The 19614-nt window shown below is 29.5% G+C and overlaps 7 protein-coding genes across 7 annotated transcripts; 2 read left to right on the plus strand and 5 right to left on the minus strand.

Annotated features, from left to right (window-relative positions):
• Positions 1-4079: 4079 nt before the first annotated feature.
• Positions 4080-5816, minus strand: GO595_005848 (cytoplasmic heat shock protein 70; the record flags this gene model as incomplete). The annotated part of the gene is made up of 1 exon (XM_067919135.1): positions 4080-5816. The coding sequence occupies one exon, from the start codon at positions 5814-5816 to the stop codon at positions 4080-4082; it is 1737 nt and encodes a 578-aa protein (XP_067773884.1).
• Positions 5817-6140: 324 nt separating this feature from the next.
• Positions 6141-7454, minus strand: GO595_005849 (major facilitator superfamily transporter; the record flags this gene model as incomplete). Its single annotated transcript, XM_067919136.1, has 1 exon — positions 6141-7454. The coding sequence occupies one exon, from the start codon at positions 7452-7454 to the stop codon at positions 6141-6143; it is 1314 nt and encodes a 437-aa protein (XP_067773885.1).
• A 455-nt stretch (positions 7455-7909) lies between these two features.
• On the plus strand, positions 7910-8965 carry GO595_005850 (26S proteasome non-ATPase regulatory subunit 4; the record flags this gene model as incomplete). The annotated part of the gene is made up of 1 exon (XM_067919137.1): positions 7910-8965. The coding sequence occupies one exon, from the start codon at positions 7910-7912 to the stop codon at positions 8963-8965; it is 1056 nt and encodes a 351-aa protein (XP_067773886.1).
• Positions 8966-8993: 28 nt separating this feature from the next.
• Positions 8994-9440, minus strand: GO595_005851 (Alanyl-tRNA synthetase; the record flags this gene model as incomplete). Its single annotated transcript, XM_067919138.1, has 1 exon — positions 8994-9440. One exon carries the CDS (start codon positions 9438-9440, stop codon positions 8994-8996), a length of 447 nt encoding a protein of 148 aa, XP_067773887.1.
• Positions 9441-9609: 169 nt separating this feature from the next.
• Positions 9610-10416, minus strand: GO595_005852 (nitroreductase; the record flags this gene model as incomplete). Its single annotated transcript, XM_067919139.1, has 1 exon — positions 9610-10416. The coding sequence occupies one exon, from the start codon at positions 10414-10416 to the stop codon at positions 9610-9612; it is 807 nt and encodes a 268-aa protein (XP_067773888.1).
• Positions 10417-10951: 535 nt separating this feature from the next.
• Positions 10952-12081, minus strand: GO595_005853 (actin; the record flags this gene model as incomplete). Its single annotated transcript, XM_067919141.1, has 2 exons — positions 10952-11667; positions 11733-12081. 2 exons carry the CDS (start codon positions 12079-12081, stop codon positions 10952-10954), a joined length of 1065 nt encoding a protein of 354 aa, XP_067773889.1.
• A 6567-nt stretch (positions 12082-18648) lies between these two features.
• GO595_005854 (Ras family protein) lies at positions 18649-19254 on the plus strand (the record flags this gene model as incomplete). The annotated part of the gene is made up of 1 exon (XM_067919142.1): positions 18649-19254. One exon carries the CDS (start codon positions 18649-18651, stop codon positions 19252-19254), a length of 606 nt encoding a protein of 201 aa, XP_067773890.1.
• Between the last annotated feature and the right edge of the window lie 360 nt (positions 19255-19614).

Consider the following 19614-nt stretch of genomic DNA (forward strand, 5'->3'; position numbering starts at 1 on the left):
AAACACAAACTTTAGGCATGCCCAAAACCAGCAAACGTAATACAACAAAATCTTCAAGCTCTTCTAAGAGAAATGGTAAAGTTAATGAAACTCAAACTAGTTATATAAAATTGCTTATATCTCTTGAACAAGTAATATTTGATTTAACTGAAGAAAATATTGAAATGTCAATTCAACGAACAATGGAGCTATTTGATTCAAAATATCCATATTCATTTAATTCTGTTATTTGTACATTGATTTATTATGCATTTTCATCTCAAAAAAGTGAAATAAATGTATATCTTAAATACTTAGAAATATTACAAGCAAAAGAAGAAGAAATGAATCAAGAATATCCAAAAGTCATTGAGATTTTTATCAACTTCATATCTGAAATAGTATCACAGGAAAAATATTATATAATAGAGAGAATGATTGAGCTCAATTTAATTGATGTAAATATCCTCAAATTTATTAAATCAAATTATTTCATGCATTGTAAAACTGAAACTGAAAACGATGTTTTAGACAATCAAAATAAAAGTCGGAGAAATTTGAAAAGAATTGAACCAATAGAAAAACCTTTAGTAGAAAATTATGAAGAACTTGCAAAGAATGATTTCGAACTTCATAAGAAATATGTTAAAGAAGGACATAATCCAAATGAAATTGCGAAAATAATTCGAAATGATGAAATAGAAAAACTTCAAGAAATATCATCACAAAATGATTTTAATTTTAATCAAAAAATTATACCATCACTTTATGAAAGATGTTCATTTATTAATAATCAATATGTTTCATTAATTGATTATGCAGCATTTTTTTCAGCAGTTAAATGTTTTAAATATCTTTTGTTAAATAGTTCTCTTACATTTACAGTAGGAAAATATGCTGTTGCTGGTGGGAATTTAGAAATAATTCATTTATGTGTTGAAAAAAATGTGTCTTTTTATCATACATTCGAAATAGCAATTGAATTTCACAGAAATGAAATATTTCATTATGTTTTTGATAATAAATTGGAACAATTACAGAACAGTTTTAAGGTTGATAAAACAAATCGATTTTCATTCGATGTAATGATGAACAAACTACAAGATAGTTTGCTTTATAAAGCTAATCCAAGTAATTTAAAAGATTTGATACATTTTTGTACATATTGTGGAAATTATGGAATTCTTTCATTTTTAGAAGAAAAAGGTGTAAAAGTTGATGAAACATTTATTAATGAATCAGCAAGAATTGGTAACTTATATCTTGTTCAACATTTTCTAGAAAGCACTAACATTCCTTCTGATATTTTAATATATTCATCAAAATCCGGAAATGATGAACTTGTTGAATATATTCTTGCAAAAGATGAAATTGATATAAATGCAAAAGATATTTATTCGTTTTATTAGAAACTTATTTTGATAATTTGATATTTTAAGACAATATTTGGAAATTATTTATATCATTTAATACAGCGCTTTTGATAGCATCTTTAAATGGTTATATAAAAATAGTTAAATTATTACTTGAGCAAAAAGAAATTGATGTTAATGAAAAAAATATTTATTTGTTATATTTAATATTTATTTTAATAATTTTCTATTTCAAAATAATATTTGGAAATTATTTAAATTATTTGATACACCACTCATTTTAGCATCTTCAGGAGGACATACAGAAATTGTTAAATTACTTCTTGAACAAGAGGGAATAGATATTAATATGAATAATTTTTATTTGTTTTGTTTGATATTGATTTTAATAATATGAAATTTCAAAATAAGATTTGGATATCGTTGAAATTTTTTAATACACCAATTACTATTGCATCTGCAGAGGGTCATACGGAAATAGTTAAATTACTTCTTGAACAAAAAGATATTGATATTAACTCTATGAATATGAATTTGTTTTATTATATACTTTTTTCTTTCTTCTGATGTTTCAAAATTAACATTTAATAATTATTCATTACATTTAAAACAGCATTTATTTTGGCAGCAGAAAATGGTCATGTTGAAATATTCAAAATGCTTTTTGATCTAGAAAAAATTAATAATACTGTAAATGATATTTATTTAAAGACTTACTTATTTCAATGATATATTTGGGAATCATTTAAATCATTTCGGAGAGTACTTCCTATTGCATCATTAAATAATCAGATAGAAATAATTAAATTCATTATTGAACAAGGCGTTGACATTAATATTAAAGACATTTGTTCATATTATTTAAAACTTTTTTCGTTTTTTTACTATCTCGAAATCTTTTTTGGAAATTATTCAAAATATTTAATACCGTTCTTATAAACGTATCTAAATATGGATATACTAAAATAGCCAAACTACTTCTTGAACAAAAAGGAATTGATATAAATGCTAAAGGTGGTGATTGATTATTTAATTTGGTGTTTATTACAAATGTATTATGTTTTAAAATAACATTTAGAAATTATTTGAAATATATTGGACAGCACTAATGAATGCATCCGCAGAAGGTAACATTGAAATTGTTAAATTACTTCTTGATCAAGAAGGAATTGATGTCAATTGTCAGGATGTACAAGCATTTTATTTAAAATCTATTTCATATATTTGAAATATCAAAATAATATTTGGAAATTATTCAAATTATTCGAAACGGCACTTATTATAGCAGCTGAAAATGGCCAAATAGAAATTGTTAAATTACTTCTCGGTCATAAAGGTATTGATATTAATACTAAAAATGATGATTTATATTATATAAAAATTATTTGTTTGATTTAATATTTAAAAACAAAATTTGGAAATCCTTAAAATTATTTAAAACTGCACTTATGTTTTCAATTATTAATGATCAATTTGAAATAGTTAAATTACTTCTCAAACAAAAAGGTATAGATATTAATGCAAAAGATATTTCTTAATTTAAATTAAAGAACGTTTTATTATTTTAATATTTAAAAATTTTATTTGGAAATTAATCAATATATTTTATACAGCACTTATAATATCACTAAAATGTGAATATTTAAATATATCAAAAATGCTTCTTAAGCAAGAAGGGATTGATGTAAATGTTAAAAATATTTATTCATTTTAACTAAAATTTATATTTCTTCTTTGATGTTTTAAGGTTATAATTGGAAATTATTTCAAATATTTAATTCAGCACTTAAGATAGCAACAGCAAAACACTTTAATGAAATAGTGAACTTACTTCGTGATAAAGGTGCAAGATAAAAGTTCATAAATTCCAGGACTTTTCAAAAATAATAAAAGTTCATTAATAACACAGTTTTTTTTATGTTTTTAGCTAATTGCAATTTTTTTTTCAAACTTAGGTGATAAAAACCGCTGAAAATTTAAAGATTTTTTTTGAAATAATAATTTACTCTTGAATCTTGGACTCATTTGTGTTCGCATCGCCTTGTTGAGGATCAACAAACGACATAATAATTTCGTTCTGTTTCACAAAATTTTTAATTGAATCATTTTTAGATTCAATTGATATCCACTTCTTTTTCAGATCTCTTCCTGTTCTTCCAGTTGGCCCAAAAATTTCAGGATAATCACCAAGTATTTTGGACCAATTTCCTTTACCGTGTTTTTCTACACCCATTTTTAATGCCTCTATTTCAACGGATGACCAGCGAATTGGAACGCGCTTTCCGTCAACGTACTGTCTATTTTTTTGTTCTACATGGTGGATAATTGGTTCATTTTTATTTAATTGATATTCATTTTTCATATAAATTGAATAGCACTTACATAAGTCCTGGTGTGTGAAATGTAGTCTTGGTAATCTTTGTATGAATTCATTCAAATTGTTTTCTGCTGTCTCACCCATTTGTGATTTTTGGCGGGGTCTATATTTAACCGTTCACATTGACTGCCTCTGTTCGGTATCTTACAAGAATTTTATTCGTTTAAATTAGAGTGAAGCACGATACAGATTTCTGACGCAAAACGATGCCTAACCGTTGAATTTCCCAAGCGGCCGTTCATCACTTCATCAATAAAAGTCTTACAAAGGTCATAACAAATGAAGTATTGGTAACACGAAAGAATTACAAACATTAAAACTTTATCAATTTAACAGGAATTCGTATATGTTTATTCAATTAAAGGCTTAACGATATTATCGAATTGCTTTCTTTTTTCTTCGATCATTTCGATTGTCGCTGTTGTTAAATTTTGATCAGTCCAATCCAAAATCTCCGTAATATTATTCATTATCTCATGGGTTTTACCGAATTTGCTTATGATTTTCCTTCTTGTCTTCGTTATGTGTCCTTGGAAATCGTTCATCTTATTAATTCTTTCTTTATACATCATATCTTCTTCTCGATACCTTTTCGCTGCTTCGACCATACTATCCACCTCTTCATTCGAAAGCCTTCCGACTTCGTTAATGATTTTTATATCTTTAACTTCATTATTTGAATCTTTTTCTTTTGCAGAAACACTTAAAATTCCATTTTCATCGACCTTAAATGTGACGATTGCCTTTGTTTCGCCTCTTGGAGCTTTTTTAATATTCTTCAAATAGAATGTTCCAAGTAAATAATTGTTTTCCGTTTTAGTTCTTTCTCCTTCTATAATCTTGAATTCAAATTCATCTTGATCATCATGACATGTTTTATACTTCTTTGAGACTTCACATGGAATTATTGTGTTACGTTTGATAATTTTGCTCGTTACATCACCATGAACATTAATTCCAAGTGAAAGTGGTGTAACATCAATTAGTATAATTCCTGTTTCTTCATCATCATCTTGATTTTTTGGTAGAAAACTTTCGGCATTAACTGATGCTCCAAATGCAACTGCTTCGTCAGGATCGACTCGACGAACTGGATCTTTACCAAAAAGATCATGTAGAAGTGTTTTAATCTTTGGTATTTTAGATGAGCCACCAATTAAAACAATATCATCAATATCTTCTGGCCTTAGTTGCTTGGATTTGAGTACAGATTTAACTTTCTTGATCGTCTTTTCAAAAATTTCTGTGCATAAGTCATTGAATTTGGCGCGATTGATTTCATCGGTGAACGTTATGCCCTCAAAAAGTGTCTGGCAGTGAATGCTCGTTTTTTGTTCGTTTGAAAGACGTTCTTTGACTTTCTCACATTCCGCCCTCAGAATGGAACATGAACGACTACTTACCCTTAAGTCAACTTTGTGTTTCTCTTGGAAACGATCTGCGAAATATTCAAATAAGATATTATCAATGTCACGTCCTCCAAGATGTGAATCACCTCCAATTCCAACTACTTCATATTTGCCACCTTCAATACGTACAATAGAAACATCAAAAGTTCCTCCGCCAAAATCATAAATTAAAATTGTTCGAGGTCCATCAAAATTCTGTCTTAAACCATATGCAATAGCAGCTGCTGTGGGTTCGTTAATGATGTGTAATACATTTAGACCTGCAATTTTTCCGGCAGCTTTGGTTGATTGTCGTTGACTATCACTAAAATAAGCTGGAACAGTAATAACAGCATCAGTTACTGTGATATTTGGATCTGTTTCCCTTAAGTATTTTTCGGCAAGATCTTTCATTTCTCCAAGAAGCATTGCTGAGATTTCTTCTGGGTAAAAATGTTTGGTTTCGCCTTTCCACTGAACTCCTATCATTGGGCGATCGTTTTTTCCTGGTATAACTTTAAATGGCCAATGAACAATATCTTTTTGAACTTCAGTATCATTGATCTTGCGGCCAATCAAACGTTTTACATCGAATACACAATTTCCAGGGTTAAATATTTCTGCTTCCTTTGCTTCACTTCCAATCATCATTCCGTCATCAGTAAATGTTACATAAGAAGGTGTTGTATGTTTACCCATTTTATTTGGAATGATTTCTACTTGGTTATTTCGGTAAATACCAACACAACAATTTGTTGTACCGAGATCAATTCCAATTGCAATCATTTTAAAATTATAAAATGTTTAAATGGCATAAATTGGTTGACTTTTGTGTATATTATTCAATTCAATAGGGGCTCATTTTTTTGTATTAATTACTCCAAATGTGACACATATGTATCGATACCAAAAAAATGCCATTTGAAACAAGTTATTTTTATTTTTTAAATTTCATTGTAACAGCAATTATTTTTTTTGAAAATACATATTGACTATTCGTTTATTTTAAGTTTTTTTTGTATTTCATATTATCTTTGGTTCACGGGAGCATAAAAGTGATACGATGCCTACCAAAAGACATACAGATGCAAGCCCCCACATTCCCATTTGATATGCTTCAAATGGATAATGTTTATAACTTCCATATGTTTTAATCAGTTCCGATGATATTGTTTGGAATATTGCACCACCAACAAATGGTCCAGTATTACCACAACCTACAAATGTTCCCGACAAACTAATATCACAATATTCTTTGAATATTGCGAGAACGACTCCTTGTGAAGCAGTTGCTCCTATTCCGAAGAATAAGAAACAAACGATTATTGCGATAATTGGAAGCTTATTACTTCCAAATGTTAACACTAATGACGATATGAGCGCAAGAACAGCAGCAATAGTTATAACAACTTTGCGGCCAAACTTTTCGCCAAGCATTGGAAGTGTTGGTGATCCAATGATAATTGACACTGAAAGTGTCATTGCAATGAAAGATGCTTGTGATGATGTATACCCATAAACATCTTGGAGATATGGAATGCCCCACATAGCAGATGCATCCATAAAAACGCCAGGACCAAGAAACATGAAAATTTGGAGAATCCAAAAATCGGCATTAACTAATACTTGCTTAAGATTTCGGAAAAGTTGTATAATACTGGATTTAAAATGAACGTTCTCTTGAAGTGGAATTGGTGAATCATAACCGAGTTTACGTGGGTGACCACGTACAAATATAAATGACAGAATAGCAGCTGCAACACTAATAATAGAAACACCAATAAGACACCAACGCCATCCGATGATATGCCCAAGAAGTGAAAGTGGTGTTTGAGAGAGAATAGAACCACATCCTCCAATTGCGATCAATGATCCAGAGAAAATGCGGAAAGCTTTGGCGGAAAACCAGTTAGATGCAATCTTGGTGGTGGGTACGAAAATACCGGAGCACCCAAAACCAACAAGAAATCTTCCAATACATGCAAGCCAAAGACTGGATGAAAAACCGCAAAGAAAAGAACCCACTGCTGATAAGATGTTAGAAAGACCAATCATAACACCAGGTTCAATAATATCTGAAAAAGATCCAATGAAAGGTTGAAGTAATCCATATGGCCAAAAATACATAGAAGATAAGATACCGAGTGATGTTTTTGGAACACCAAGATCTTTAGCCATATCGTCGGCTAAAACGGCTGTTGTGAATCGATGGAAATATACGAAAATATATGAAATGCCTGCAATGACAATGGAAAGCCATTTCCTAAAATTATACATAAAGCCCTCAGGTGGCTTTAGATTACTCTCGTAGCTATGCAGTAGCAACTCGGATTCCATCGTTTTGGGCAATACGATGAATAGGTAAAGTATTTAAAGTTTTGTGGGTTTTAGGATACAACTTGAGGTTATCACCCAAATTAAAGCGTTTGTTTTGACTAAGAATTGTATTCGTTTTAATCGTCTACCTCTCAAACGGCAAAAATTGGAAAAGCTAAAAAAAAACATATTCGATTAATAATAAAGTGATATCTTCTGAGTTTTTTTTATTGACAAAAATCATAATATGCTATGATGTTATGCTTAACAATCAATAAAACAAATATTATATACTATTAATTTCCATTATTTTTTATTAATATAATTACTCAACTTGACTTCCATAAATTTTTTTTATTTATCAGACTTATTTCCCAAATCATTTCGAAAATTCCAATTATATCAATTTTTACTCATGTTAGAAACGAAAATTCCTTAGTTGGCCGGTTATAGTGTCACTTTTTTAAATTTCCAAAATGTCTTTTAATGAACTTCAAGCTGTAACCATTTTATTCGATAATTCAGCTTCGTCTCTGAATGGTGATTTCCTTCCTACTCGATTCGATGCAGAAAAGTCAACTGTTGAAACACTTGCCAGAGCATATTTAAGAGGAAATCGTGAATCCGTTGTTGGTTTCGGAACAATGGCTGATATAGATTTTGGTATAAATACATCCCTTACAAAAGAAGCTAGGAAAATAAGACAAAATTTAGAAAATGTTAAACGCGGTGGGAAAGTCGAACTCGAAAAAGCAATAAAATGCGGAATTTATTCTCTTCGCCACCGTCCAAAGGAGATTACAAATCGCAGATTAATTGTTATTCTTGGTTCTGTTCATAATGTTACAAACGAAAAAGCAGAAGAACTTGCTGCATTTGCAAACAAAGAAGGTGTTAATGTTGATATTGTTGTCTTTGGTGATGATCCAATTAATATTGAACCATTAAAATTATTCATAGACAGACTTGGTGAAAAGTCTGAATTTTTCAAAGTCGACAAAGGAGTTACAGTTCTTTCTGATACTGTTCAACAATTCTTTATTAGTCGTAGACCTACAACAACAGAACCTCAAGGTCAACAACCTGCACCTGAAGATCAAGAAGATGATTTACAGAGAGCTATCAGGCTATCACGTCAAGAAGCTGGAATTGCTGGTGATGAAGATCCTGAGCTCCAAGAAGCGCTCAGACTCTCAATGATGGACTTGGATAATCAGGGCACCCCGAATCAAACCGCCCAAAGCGTCCAAACCGCCAACCAAGAAAGAGATGGAGTTGAACCAGAACAAATTGATGATCCAGACCTTCTTGAAGCCATGCGTCTTTCTATGGAAACATTCGATGAAGAAAATAAACCTGTAGAAAACAAAAATGAAGAAAATGATGATAAGAAAACTGAAGAAGATAAAGCAAAGCAAAACGATGAAATACAAGGATTGCTTGATGACCCTGAAGAAATGGAAAAGCTATACAAAGAATTTGGAATTTCAAATGAAGATGAATCAAAGAAAGATGGCGATAACAAACAATAAAAACATTCTGATAATAAAATTGTTTTTATTATTTTACAACCCATCGCATCCTTAGAACTCCGTTATCAAAGGTTGTAGAAGTAATGCGAAATATTCCTTTTATATCAGATGTTCTGGAAACATGGCTGCCAATGCAAGCAGAAGTATCGTAGTCACCAATTTGAACAATACGAATGTCTTTTTCAAGTGCTTCTTTTGGAAGTTTTGAAACATCAACATCCATTTGAAGAGCTTGATCAGGTGGAACAAAGAATATCTTGACTTCAAGATCCTTTTGTATCGTGTCATTGACTGTTTTTTCGATTAATTGTTTTTCTTCGGGGGTTAAATTGTGTTCAAAATGATAATCACATTTTGATTTCTTTTTTTCCAAATGCGTTGAAAATGACCTACCACAATCGAACAGGTTGACCATTGTGCGATTGAGAATATGCTCAGTTGTGTGCATCTGAGGATCATAGTTTTTGTTGCTCATCCGTCCAATTGAGCATACAAAAAGTTGTTTGGCCAAAAAAACAAAAAAATTATCGAATTCGTTTTCGGCAAAAATTGTTCATCTAGATGATTATCAATTAATTCTTCTTCAGGTTTATGAATTTATTATTCTTAATTATTCAAGTTTTCAAATTAAAATGAAATTTTATTCATTTTTGAATGACACATGAGCAAACGTATGACCCACCAAGATAAGATGGTGGAGGTGTTTCCTTAACATAAAACTTGGGTTCAATGTCTTTCTCCTTGAGGAGTAATGCGATATTTCCAAGTGCGATTCCTGTATCGGGCTCGATATAATTCATGCTGTTGTCGTAGTAAACATGCATCTCTTTTCCATCGACAGCGAATGTCCATCCTTGTTGATTAATTGCAGATGGTCCCCATCTTATTGCTGTAAACATAGGAAGAAGTTCACCAGATGTTTCTTCAGTGTAACTCTTTTTTTCTTGGACGTTATAAAATAATTTTTCAATTGGCTTTCGAGTATCTGGTCGAATTGATTTCATCAAATTTTTAGCTGTTGGAGTTAAATTAGGACTTTCATTTCCATAAGGAATGCAGACAAGAATTTCATAATCTGGAAAGTCAATTCCAGCTTGTTGACGATTGAACGTTCCGCCAAGCCAAACAGTTCCAATTTTATGCTGCGAAATACGCATAACTGCTATCTGCGCTCTGAAGCTGACATCAACCATTGATTTGTACTTGAGTTCTTCTGGAAGGTTTTTTGGTACCAAAGCTAAAATACATCCAATATCATTGAGGACATAACCATAATAGTCTACTTTACGATTTGTGATTGCAAGGAGGGTATTTGTATGGAATGGTGTATCCCATCCATTAGCTTCTTCGACAGCCGAACGAACAGCTTTGTCTTGATCTTGTGTGAATTCAGATGTGTAAGAGCGAACTGAGTGTCTCCACTTGAAGGCATCCAACAGAGATTGACACATTAAAAAAACAAGTGATGTGCTTTTTATCGTATATTTTTATCGTTCATTTTAAAATTTTGAATATATTCAATGCATTAACCGTAATGGCGGTTAGTAAAAATGGAAAAGTAATTTTCTTTAATCCTCAGCAAAAGCATATATGAAAATCATGGAACCCGAAAATTGAGATATGAAAAAAATGAAAAAAGTAAACATCAAATGTTGTAATAAAAAGAATGAAATTCTAAATAGTATTTTAGCAAATCATGTTGAAAGAAAACATTTTAATGTTAATGAGATTGAAGAATTTTTTGGTGATGAACGAAATGTTCTCTGGAAACAGAAATATGTTTATATTTCTCATGAAGAAGTAATTACTTAATCACTAAAAATAAAATTCTTGTTTACGATGAATAATTTTTGTATTTATTATTTAATGCTAATGTTCTACTTGTAAACACTTTTAGTTGACATCAATGTTAATGAATAAAGATTTCATCATAAAGAATTTGTATACAAAAAGAAGCAAAAACAAAAAATTGACAATTCATGTTGTTTAGAAGCACTTGCGGTGGACAATTCCTGGACCAGCTTCGTTGTATTCGTCACGTGTGATAACCATTTGTGGGAATGTGGCGAGTGATGCGAGGATGGAGCCACCGATCCAAACTGCGTACTTACGTTCTGGTGGGGCGACGACTTTGATCTTCATTGTTGGTGGTGCGAGGCGGACCATTTCCTTCTCCATACGTTCTGGGAGACCTTCGAACATTGTGGTACCACCGGAAAGAACAATGTTAGCGTAGAGATCCTTACGGACATCGATATCGCATGCCATGATGGAGTTGAAGAGGGTTTGGTCAATACCTTCGAATTCGAAGCCGTTGAAGTGTGGCTTGAAAAGAAGTTCTGGGCACCTGAAGCGCTCGTTGGCGATGGTGATGACGTTGCCATCTGGAAGTGTGTATGAGATGTCGCATTCGGATGTTGTAGCGGCCTTGTTCATTTCTTCATCGAAATCAAGAGCAACATATGCGTGTTTCTCCTTGATATCACGAACAATTTCCTTTTCGGCGGATGTTGTGAAGGTGTAACCACGTTCGTTGAGGATCTTTTGGAGATAGGCTGTGAGATCACGACCGGCGAGGTTGATACGCATGATGGCGTGTGGAAGGGAGTAGCCTTCGTAGATTGGAACTGTGTGGGAAACGCCATCACCTGCATCGAAAACGATACCGGTTGTACGACCTGATGAGTAAAGGGAAAGAACGGCTTGGATACCAACATAGAATGCTGGAACGTTGAATGTTCGAATTGGAGTTGGATCATCTTTTCACGGTTGGCCTTTGGGTTCATTGGGGCTTCTGTAAGAAGAACTGGATGTTCAGCTGGGTCAACACGTAATTCGTTGTAGAAGGTGTGGTGCCAGATCTTTTCCATATCGTCCCAGTTGGTAACGATACCGTGTTCAATTGGGTACTTGAGAATAAGGATACCTGCCTTAGCACATGCTTCATCACCAACATATGTATCCTTGTTTTGACCACCAGCGATTGTTTGGACATACTTTGGACGACCAACAATTGATGGGAAAACTGAGCGTGGTGCTTCATCACCAGCGAAACCAGCCTTGCACATACCGGAACCATTATCGATAACTAATGTTTGAACTTCGTCTTCAGCCATTAGAATAAATGTGATGTGTTGGTTATGTGAAATGACTTTTCTGAGTGCAAAGCGGACAAAACTGCTTGGGCGGGGGTTAGTCGGCGGTTATACTTCAAAAACTTGGGTTTTATGGGACATTGGGCGCCGGTCAAAACCGAAAAAACATCGTTGAAAAACGGTAAAGAAAATGAAAAAAGTATATATGAATTTAACAATAACTTTATTTAGTAATTGTGATACCCACTTTGGTTTGGTTAATTTTAACATTTTTGGCTCGATATCTCTGAGTAATAACTATTTTTAAAATTTAATGTGTGCTGTCAGCCGTTTATTTGTTTTGGCACTTTTCAAAATCAAATAACTTCTTCATGATTAGGTGGCGAACTAACATACTTAGACAAAATTTGTCGACAAATTTTGATTTTGTGAAAAAATCAAAATATCTTTTTAGAGTTTTTGAAATTTCAACACATGAAATATAAAGCACATATCATGGATATTATTTATCATAAATATCAAATCGATCAAATCAATGTTTTTTTTTTCAATTTTGAAAAAAAATGAGCTTCCATCAGACTTTTTTGAACTATTAATCCATGAAAATTAATTAACAAAACAACTCACATAATTTCCACCAAATTTCAAACAATAATCTGGCACTTTGGTTTAAGATTGGCTTTAGACAGAACCTATTATATCAAAGAACCCTTCTTTTGCAAAAATTGCTCATTTTATAATTAGGAATATATTTTAATTAATTGATCTATTGATCTCAGGAAAATATAAAACATTTGCAATAACCTTTTATTTGACAATATATTTGTTCGAGTTCCTAGGAACGTTAATATACATTTAATTCAACCCTTGTTTTGGGGGAACAGAAAATCGCCCGTTAAAACCCCGCCAAAATAACCGTAAAGATGATATTCTCCAGGATACCCCCAAAAATGTCACTTTTCATAAAGCATAAAATTTTCCAATCATTCAAGTCAAAACACAAAAAAAGCTTAGTTCAAGAAGCAATTTAACTAATTTAATATTACCACTTCTAGATACATTCATAAATGCTGTTTTAAAAAATTTAAATATTTTCCAAATTTTATATTAAAACCAAAAATCATTAATACAAATAGCTAATACAACAAATAAATATCTTTATCATTAATATCAATTACATTTTGTTCTAAAATATATTTAACAAGTTCAATATTTTTTATTTTATAGATTTAAACAAAATATCTTTTGGAATTTAATTCTTTTGCAGAAAATATTTAACAAGATATAGGTTCCCAATTTTAGCAGCTTTATCAATCAAATCCTTATTAATTTCCTTTAGATCTAAAGAGTTTTCTAAAAATGAAAAAATCTCGTAACTTCCATTTGTAATACACAAAGATCCCAAACTATTGATGTCTTTTTGTACTTTATCAGATGAAAAAGTAATAAAATTTCCACCCCAATGAACAAAACGTCGAATAATATTATATTCAAATCCATACAATTTTTCTATTTCATAAATATATAAGTAATTTTATATAACTAGTTTTAGTTTCATTAACTTTACTATTTCTCTTAGAAGAAGGAGATTTTGTTGTATTACGTTTGTTAGTTTTAGGCATGCCTAAAGTTCGTGTTTATTTTCGCTTTAAAAAAGCGCTTTTTTAAATGATGAATGATTTTGTTCACATAAATGAATGATTTCTTCATTTCCACATGCAAATGCTATGTAAAATGAATAAAAAACAGGTTCCTTTCGAAGAGGCAATTTTCGGAGCTATCGCAGATAAAATGGCTGACGATGAATTCTCAAAAAAAATTGTTATAACAATGAAAAATTCGTTGCCTTCGAAAAACGCTTTCGTGGATTTCGTTAACGAGTTTCTGGTGGCTGCGGATAGAGCGAATTAAAATGAATTACAGTTGCTATCCGACGTGGTAAGTACAAGATCAAGAACATTAAAGTCATTTCAACGAGTGGAATCTTATAGAAATGAAGATGAATATCAAAATTAATATTAATTTTATGTGTAAGTAAAACTTTATTTAAAATCAATTGTTCTTTCATATGTATAAATGCGTAGTTTTACGACTTACATCAAATACATTTTCATTCATTCAGTCAATCAAATGCATTTTCTCGATCAAATACATGCAAGCCATTGTTACAATTTGATTTGACATTAATATAGTACCCATTAGTGGGCCATTTTCACTTACAAATACAATAATACTATCTATGATTAATGAAGAATATACACATGTAGATACACAGATTTCTTATTATGATTCATTAATTATAAAACTTCCAATTTTCCTTTGTCTCACGATAACTTAGATACAAGTAAAATTGAAATCGATGATAACACTATTTGAATAGCTGTTGACATATATGTTCATGTTGGTGAGATATTAATTATAGTTCTAACAGTATTTTCAGTAATATGAAAAACAATGAATAAATGGAAAATACGTTGAAGAATAAGATATCGAGTTATAAAAAATTTTAAAGAAAATATTAATTTTTTAAATTTCAAATATTAATCAAAGGATTTTTACTTACTTAAAGAAGTGCTTTTTTATGTATTCCTAAAGGACACATGAAAATACATTAATAATTGCATTTATTAATAATGAAGATAAAGAATTGAAAAAATAAGGAAAGCAAGAAATTTTTGTCATTGTTATTGTAATTTGTGTTATAATTATGTTAATCATTTCGCTTCTTATAATCTTTTTAATTCGTCATCATCACGCTAAACGATATATTATTATAAGCAATCAAGAAAATTCAAACGAAAATGCTATCAATATTAACACAGAAAATGTTATAGAATTATCAACTATTGAAGAAGATCCATATGAAAAAGATTATTATGATGAAAATAATTTAATGTTTTTATTGCATAACTACAATAAAGTTTTTAAAAGTTTAGAATTAATATGATTGTTTGAAGCAAAGTATTTGCAAATCTTTAATATATGTTAAAATATTTTAAATATATCAAGAAAAAAAATTATAAAGCAACATCCAATAGCTCATCATGCATTGATAATATGATGAATTAAAATTGTAAGCTTTCATACATCCAGCTGACCATGGTCTATACTAAAAACTTTTTATTTTATACATTGTTTGACTGATGAACGCTCATTATTTTAGGAAAACAACAAGAAAATTATGATAAACTTTTACATAATGATTTTATACTTCATTATGTTAAAAAATGCATTGATTATATACAATGAATTAACGATATATTTGTTATTTTCATAATAATTTACTTTTTGTTCAAACTTAATTTATCACAAATAAAAGAAGAACTACTCAAGACGAACACTTATTTGAAATTGAAATATCTTTCTTTTGATTTTTGAAAAAAGAATGCGTTTTTACCACAATATCTCTAAATTTCCAATTTTTTCTTTAATATAATTTATCATTTACTTTTAGTGTTTATGATTTGGATAAATTGGATTTATTCTAATAATCATATAATAGAAGAAACATAAAATTTTCTAAATAACAAAAATGTTTGTATTTATGAAATTAATAAACAAATTAAAATATTATGTACTTAAAATATGTTTATTTATATCTGACTGATAAATTTTTCTTCTTTGAAATCGTCTGCAAATGGATCTTCTTCAATATTTGAATTATTAATACCAACTGAAAATGTATTATCGATTTCATTAATATTATTATTATTTTCATCTGAAACATTCATTTTTTCTTCATTTTGTTTCCGCTTCTTATTTTGATATTTAATCATAAATATTATTATTATCATTATAAATACAATAATTATTACAATTACAATAACAATTATAATGATAATTAATGTATTATTATCATCAGTGTTTATTATTACATCTTCGATATAAGAAATATAAAAGAAATTCGAATAATAAGTAAAATATTCTGGATAATATATAATTGTATAATTATAATATATGAAATCGCTATAAATATATTTAGTTTCAGATTCAATGAAAGTAACTGAATAAGATTTTATGAACATATAATCATAAATTGATAAAGTTTTTATAAACGATAAAGAATAAGTTAAAGTATAAGTGTTAACGAAAGTAAAATTCATTGAAAATGTATCAACATAAGTATTCGAATCAAAGTTATTTTTTGATTTCGTAAATGTATTCGATTTGATAAATGTATTACTAATTGTAAATGTATTTAATTTTGTAAATGGATTTGAGTCAGTGAATGTGCGTGTTGGCGGGAGACATTCGTCAAGTGTTGTTCCCTTAGTAATATTCATATTTCCAAATGTTTCATTTTGATATGTTTCTAATGTCATAAATGTTGTCGCATTTATGTTAACAAATGCATCATTTTATATTTCTGGTGAAGTTTCTCCATTAAAATGAATACATTGAAGTGATGTACAATTAACAAATGCACATGAATTAATATATTGAACATTTTCATCAATAAAAATTCTTTCTAAATTATTACAACTTGCAAAAGCATAATTCATAATAGAAATGACTGAAGTAGGAATAGTAAATGTTTTACTTTTCATATTCGGATAACTAATAATTTGTGTAATTTCATTATTATATAAAACCCCATCATTTTCATAATTCGAATATCCAATATTTTCTTCTGAAACATTAATAAATTGAAGTTTCGTACATTCTAAAAATGGATTCCCAATCGAAGTAACTGAACTTGGTATATAAATATTCACAAGGTTTATACACCCTCTGAATGCATCTGAGCCAATACTTCGTACGCCTACAACTAATGTTATTGTTTCAAGTCCTGTACATTTATAAAATGCTTTACCACTGATGCTATTACAACGAATTGTAATGTTATTTAATGAAATACATTCTGCAAATGCACCACCTCCAATTCCACTCATGAATTTATCTGGAAATTGGACATATTCTAATTGTTTACATGATGCAAATGCTCCACTATTTATATTTCCAACTGTTTCTTCAATTATTACTGTTGTTAATAAAGGCCATTCTCTGAATGCATTACTTTCAAGCTCGCCAATATTAATAATTATAACGTGCTCAGTAACATTCATATAATCATTTGAAAAATCATTGGAATCAGATATTGTGAGTGTTTTTGTCTCTTCGTCATATGATTGCTTTGTATTAACAAAAAATATAATCATTAAAATCAGAATAACTTCGTTTTTTGATGAATGATTTTCTGATTAAAATAAATTTTGGAAAAGAAAGTAAAAACAAAAAATATAAATACGAACAAAGTTATGTTTGAATATATAGAAGTAATTAATGTATAAAATATCTTTTGTGGATTTTTAAGAATATTTTTGCTGCAATTCATTGATAAATTACATGGAAAACTTTCATTAAAATGATACATATTATGCAGGATATGAAAGATTGCAGTTATTTTGGGATATAAATACGAAATAATTAAATTTGAAGAAACGAAATTCTTAAAACCTATTCTATAAAATGTATTAGTAGAGAAATTTAATCGAACACTAAATATTTTTTATAAGTTGTCTGCTTTGTCAACTGGAGCAACATGAAGATATTTATGATAGACAATATCTTCTGTAGTAAATTTAATAGTATTATTATTCGCTATGTTTCCAAAGTTTCTACATAACATTTAGAATTTATGTTAATTTGATATTTATAATATTTGATTCCCGTAGTAACATTAACATCGTTAATTAACGATTTCTTTGCCTTCACTATTATATGATACAACTTTAAATGTGTATAACGTTCCAACGTGGGCTTCGATTATTGCTCAATAATTAATTAGATCTATTGTACATTGCTAATCACTGGTCTTGCTTTGTCAATCGAATTGCGATGTTCTTCAAACTCGTGTTCAGTAGTCCTTTGTTCCACAAATATATTTTTTAGCATTAATATCAATATTTTCTAATGCACGCGTGAATGCAGATTTTCCTTTAGGATTTTTTTTGGAAAATATTAATTCCTTTATGTTGAAGAAGTAATTTAACTATTTCTATATAACCTTTTTTGGATTCTTGTATAAGTGCTGTATCAAATAATTTAAATAATTACCAAATATTGATTAAACTGATTCATGTGTATGTTTATTATTAAGAATTCTCCCAAATACATCATATATAATAGATTTGATTTTATTACTATCTTCAAATGCTCTTATTTCTTTTATAATATTCAAAAATAAATCTATATTATTATATCTAATTACAAATAAATAATATCATTTGAATAATAATTAAATCATGAGATAAAGTATGAATTTCACCAAATTTGTTGATTATTAAACCTAAAAATCTAGGGAAATTTTCTCATTCATACTAAAAATTGCTTGATTTATTGATAGAAGTGTTTCCCAGTCGCAAAGCTCCTTTGGTCTCATGGGGAAATATTAATAACGGTATATCAATTCAAATTTGTATAAATATTCATGAAGTTGAATTGTTCAAGCTAAAATGAAAATATCTTGCTTTGTAAATAAAATAAAAGAGAAAAAATAAGCTTAAAAATATTTGCTTAATGACAGTATTGAAATAAATTTGATTTGAATTGATTGCCGATCAAAAAAGTCAAAAATTTTGAATCAAAATGTTAGTCGATGATGACAAAGTAACATTCCGCGTAGTTACAATTGGAGATTCATCAGTTGGGAAGACATGCATTGCTAACCGCTTTCTCAAGGATTTTTTTGATTCGAACCAAACCACCACTATTGGCGCAGCAATTGATTCATTTATTGAAGAGCGTGATGGCCAAAAAATAGAAATACAAATTTGTGATACAGCTGGACAAGAGCAATATAAAAGTCTTGGATCTGTTTATTATAGAGGCGCTTCTGCTGTATTCTTTGTTTTTGATATAACAAACAAAAAAAGTTTTAAAAATCTTGATTCATGGCTTAAATCATATCAAGAATCTGGTAGTAACAATGCTATTTTTTTCCTAGTTGGTAACAAATCGGATTTGGTTGAAGAAAGAGATGTTGATAATTCAGAAATAGAAAAATGGGCAAATACTTACAATGCAAAATATTTTGAAACATCAGCAAAGACAGGCAATAACATTAAAGAATTATATAATGCGCTTGTCGATGCTCTTTTCGAATCAATTATAAAAACAATTCCACAAGTTAATAGTGTGCTAAGGCCTGAATATGAAGAGAAAAGTGAACATAAACAAAGCGGATGCTGTTAGAAATATGTAATAAAACTATTTGATGTATTTCAATTCCTTTGAAGAAATCTTTTATTTTTTTTTTAATATAAATAGAGATCATATATCATTTTTATAAATTTATTTTGATGATATAAAAAGAGATATTCCTAATTTACATCAGAAACATGTTCATGAAACATTAATTTTTTATTATTACACAATTCTAATTCATGCATAACATAAATAATTAGTGAGCATAGAAGAAACATGATCAAAAAGACATTTCAAATAATTTTTTCCATTAAGAGCATTCTTGAAATTGTTTGCAGTATTTCACCAGATAAACCGTTGACAAAAAAAATTCAATTGAATCAAACCAATCGTTTCAGAATTTTCCAT

The sequence above is a fragment of the Histomonas meleagridis genome (assembly GCF_020186115.1).
Source record: "Histomonas meleagridis strain 2922-C6/04-10x chromosome Unknown contig_4, whole genome shotgun sequence".
Taxonomy (NCBI): domain Eukaryota; phylum Parabasalia; order Tritrichomonadida; family Dientamoebidae; genus Histomonas; species Histomonas meleagridis.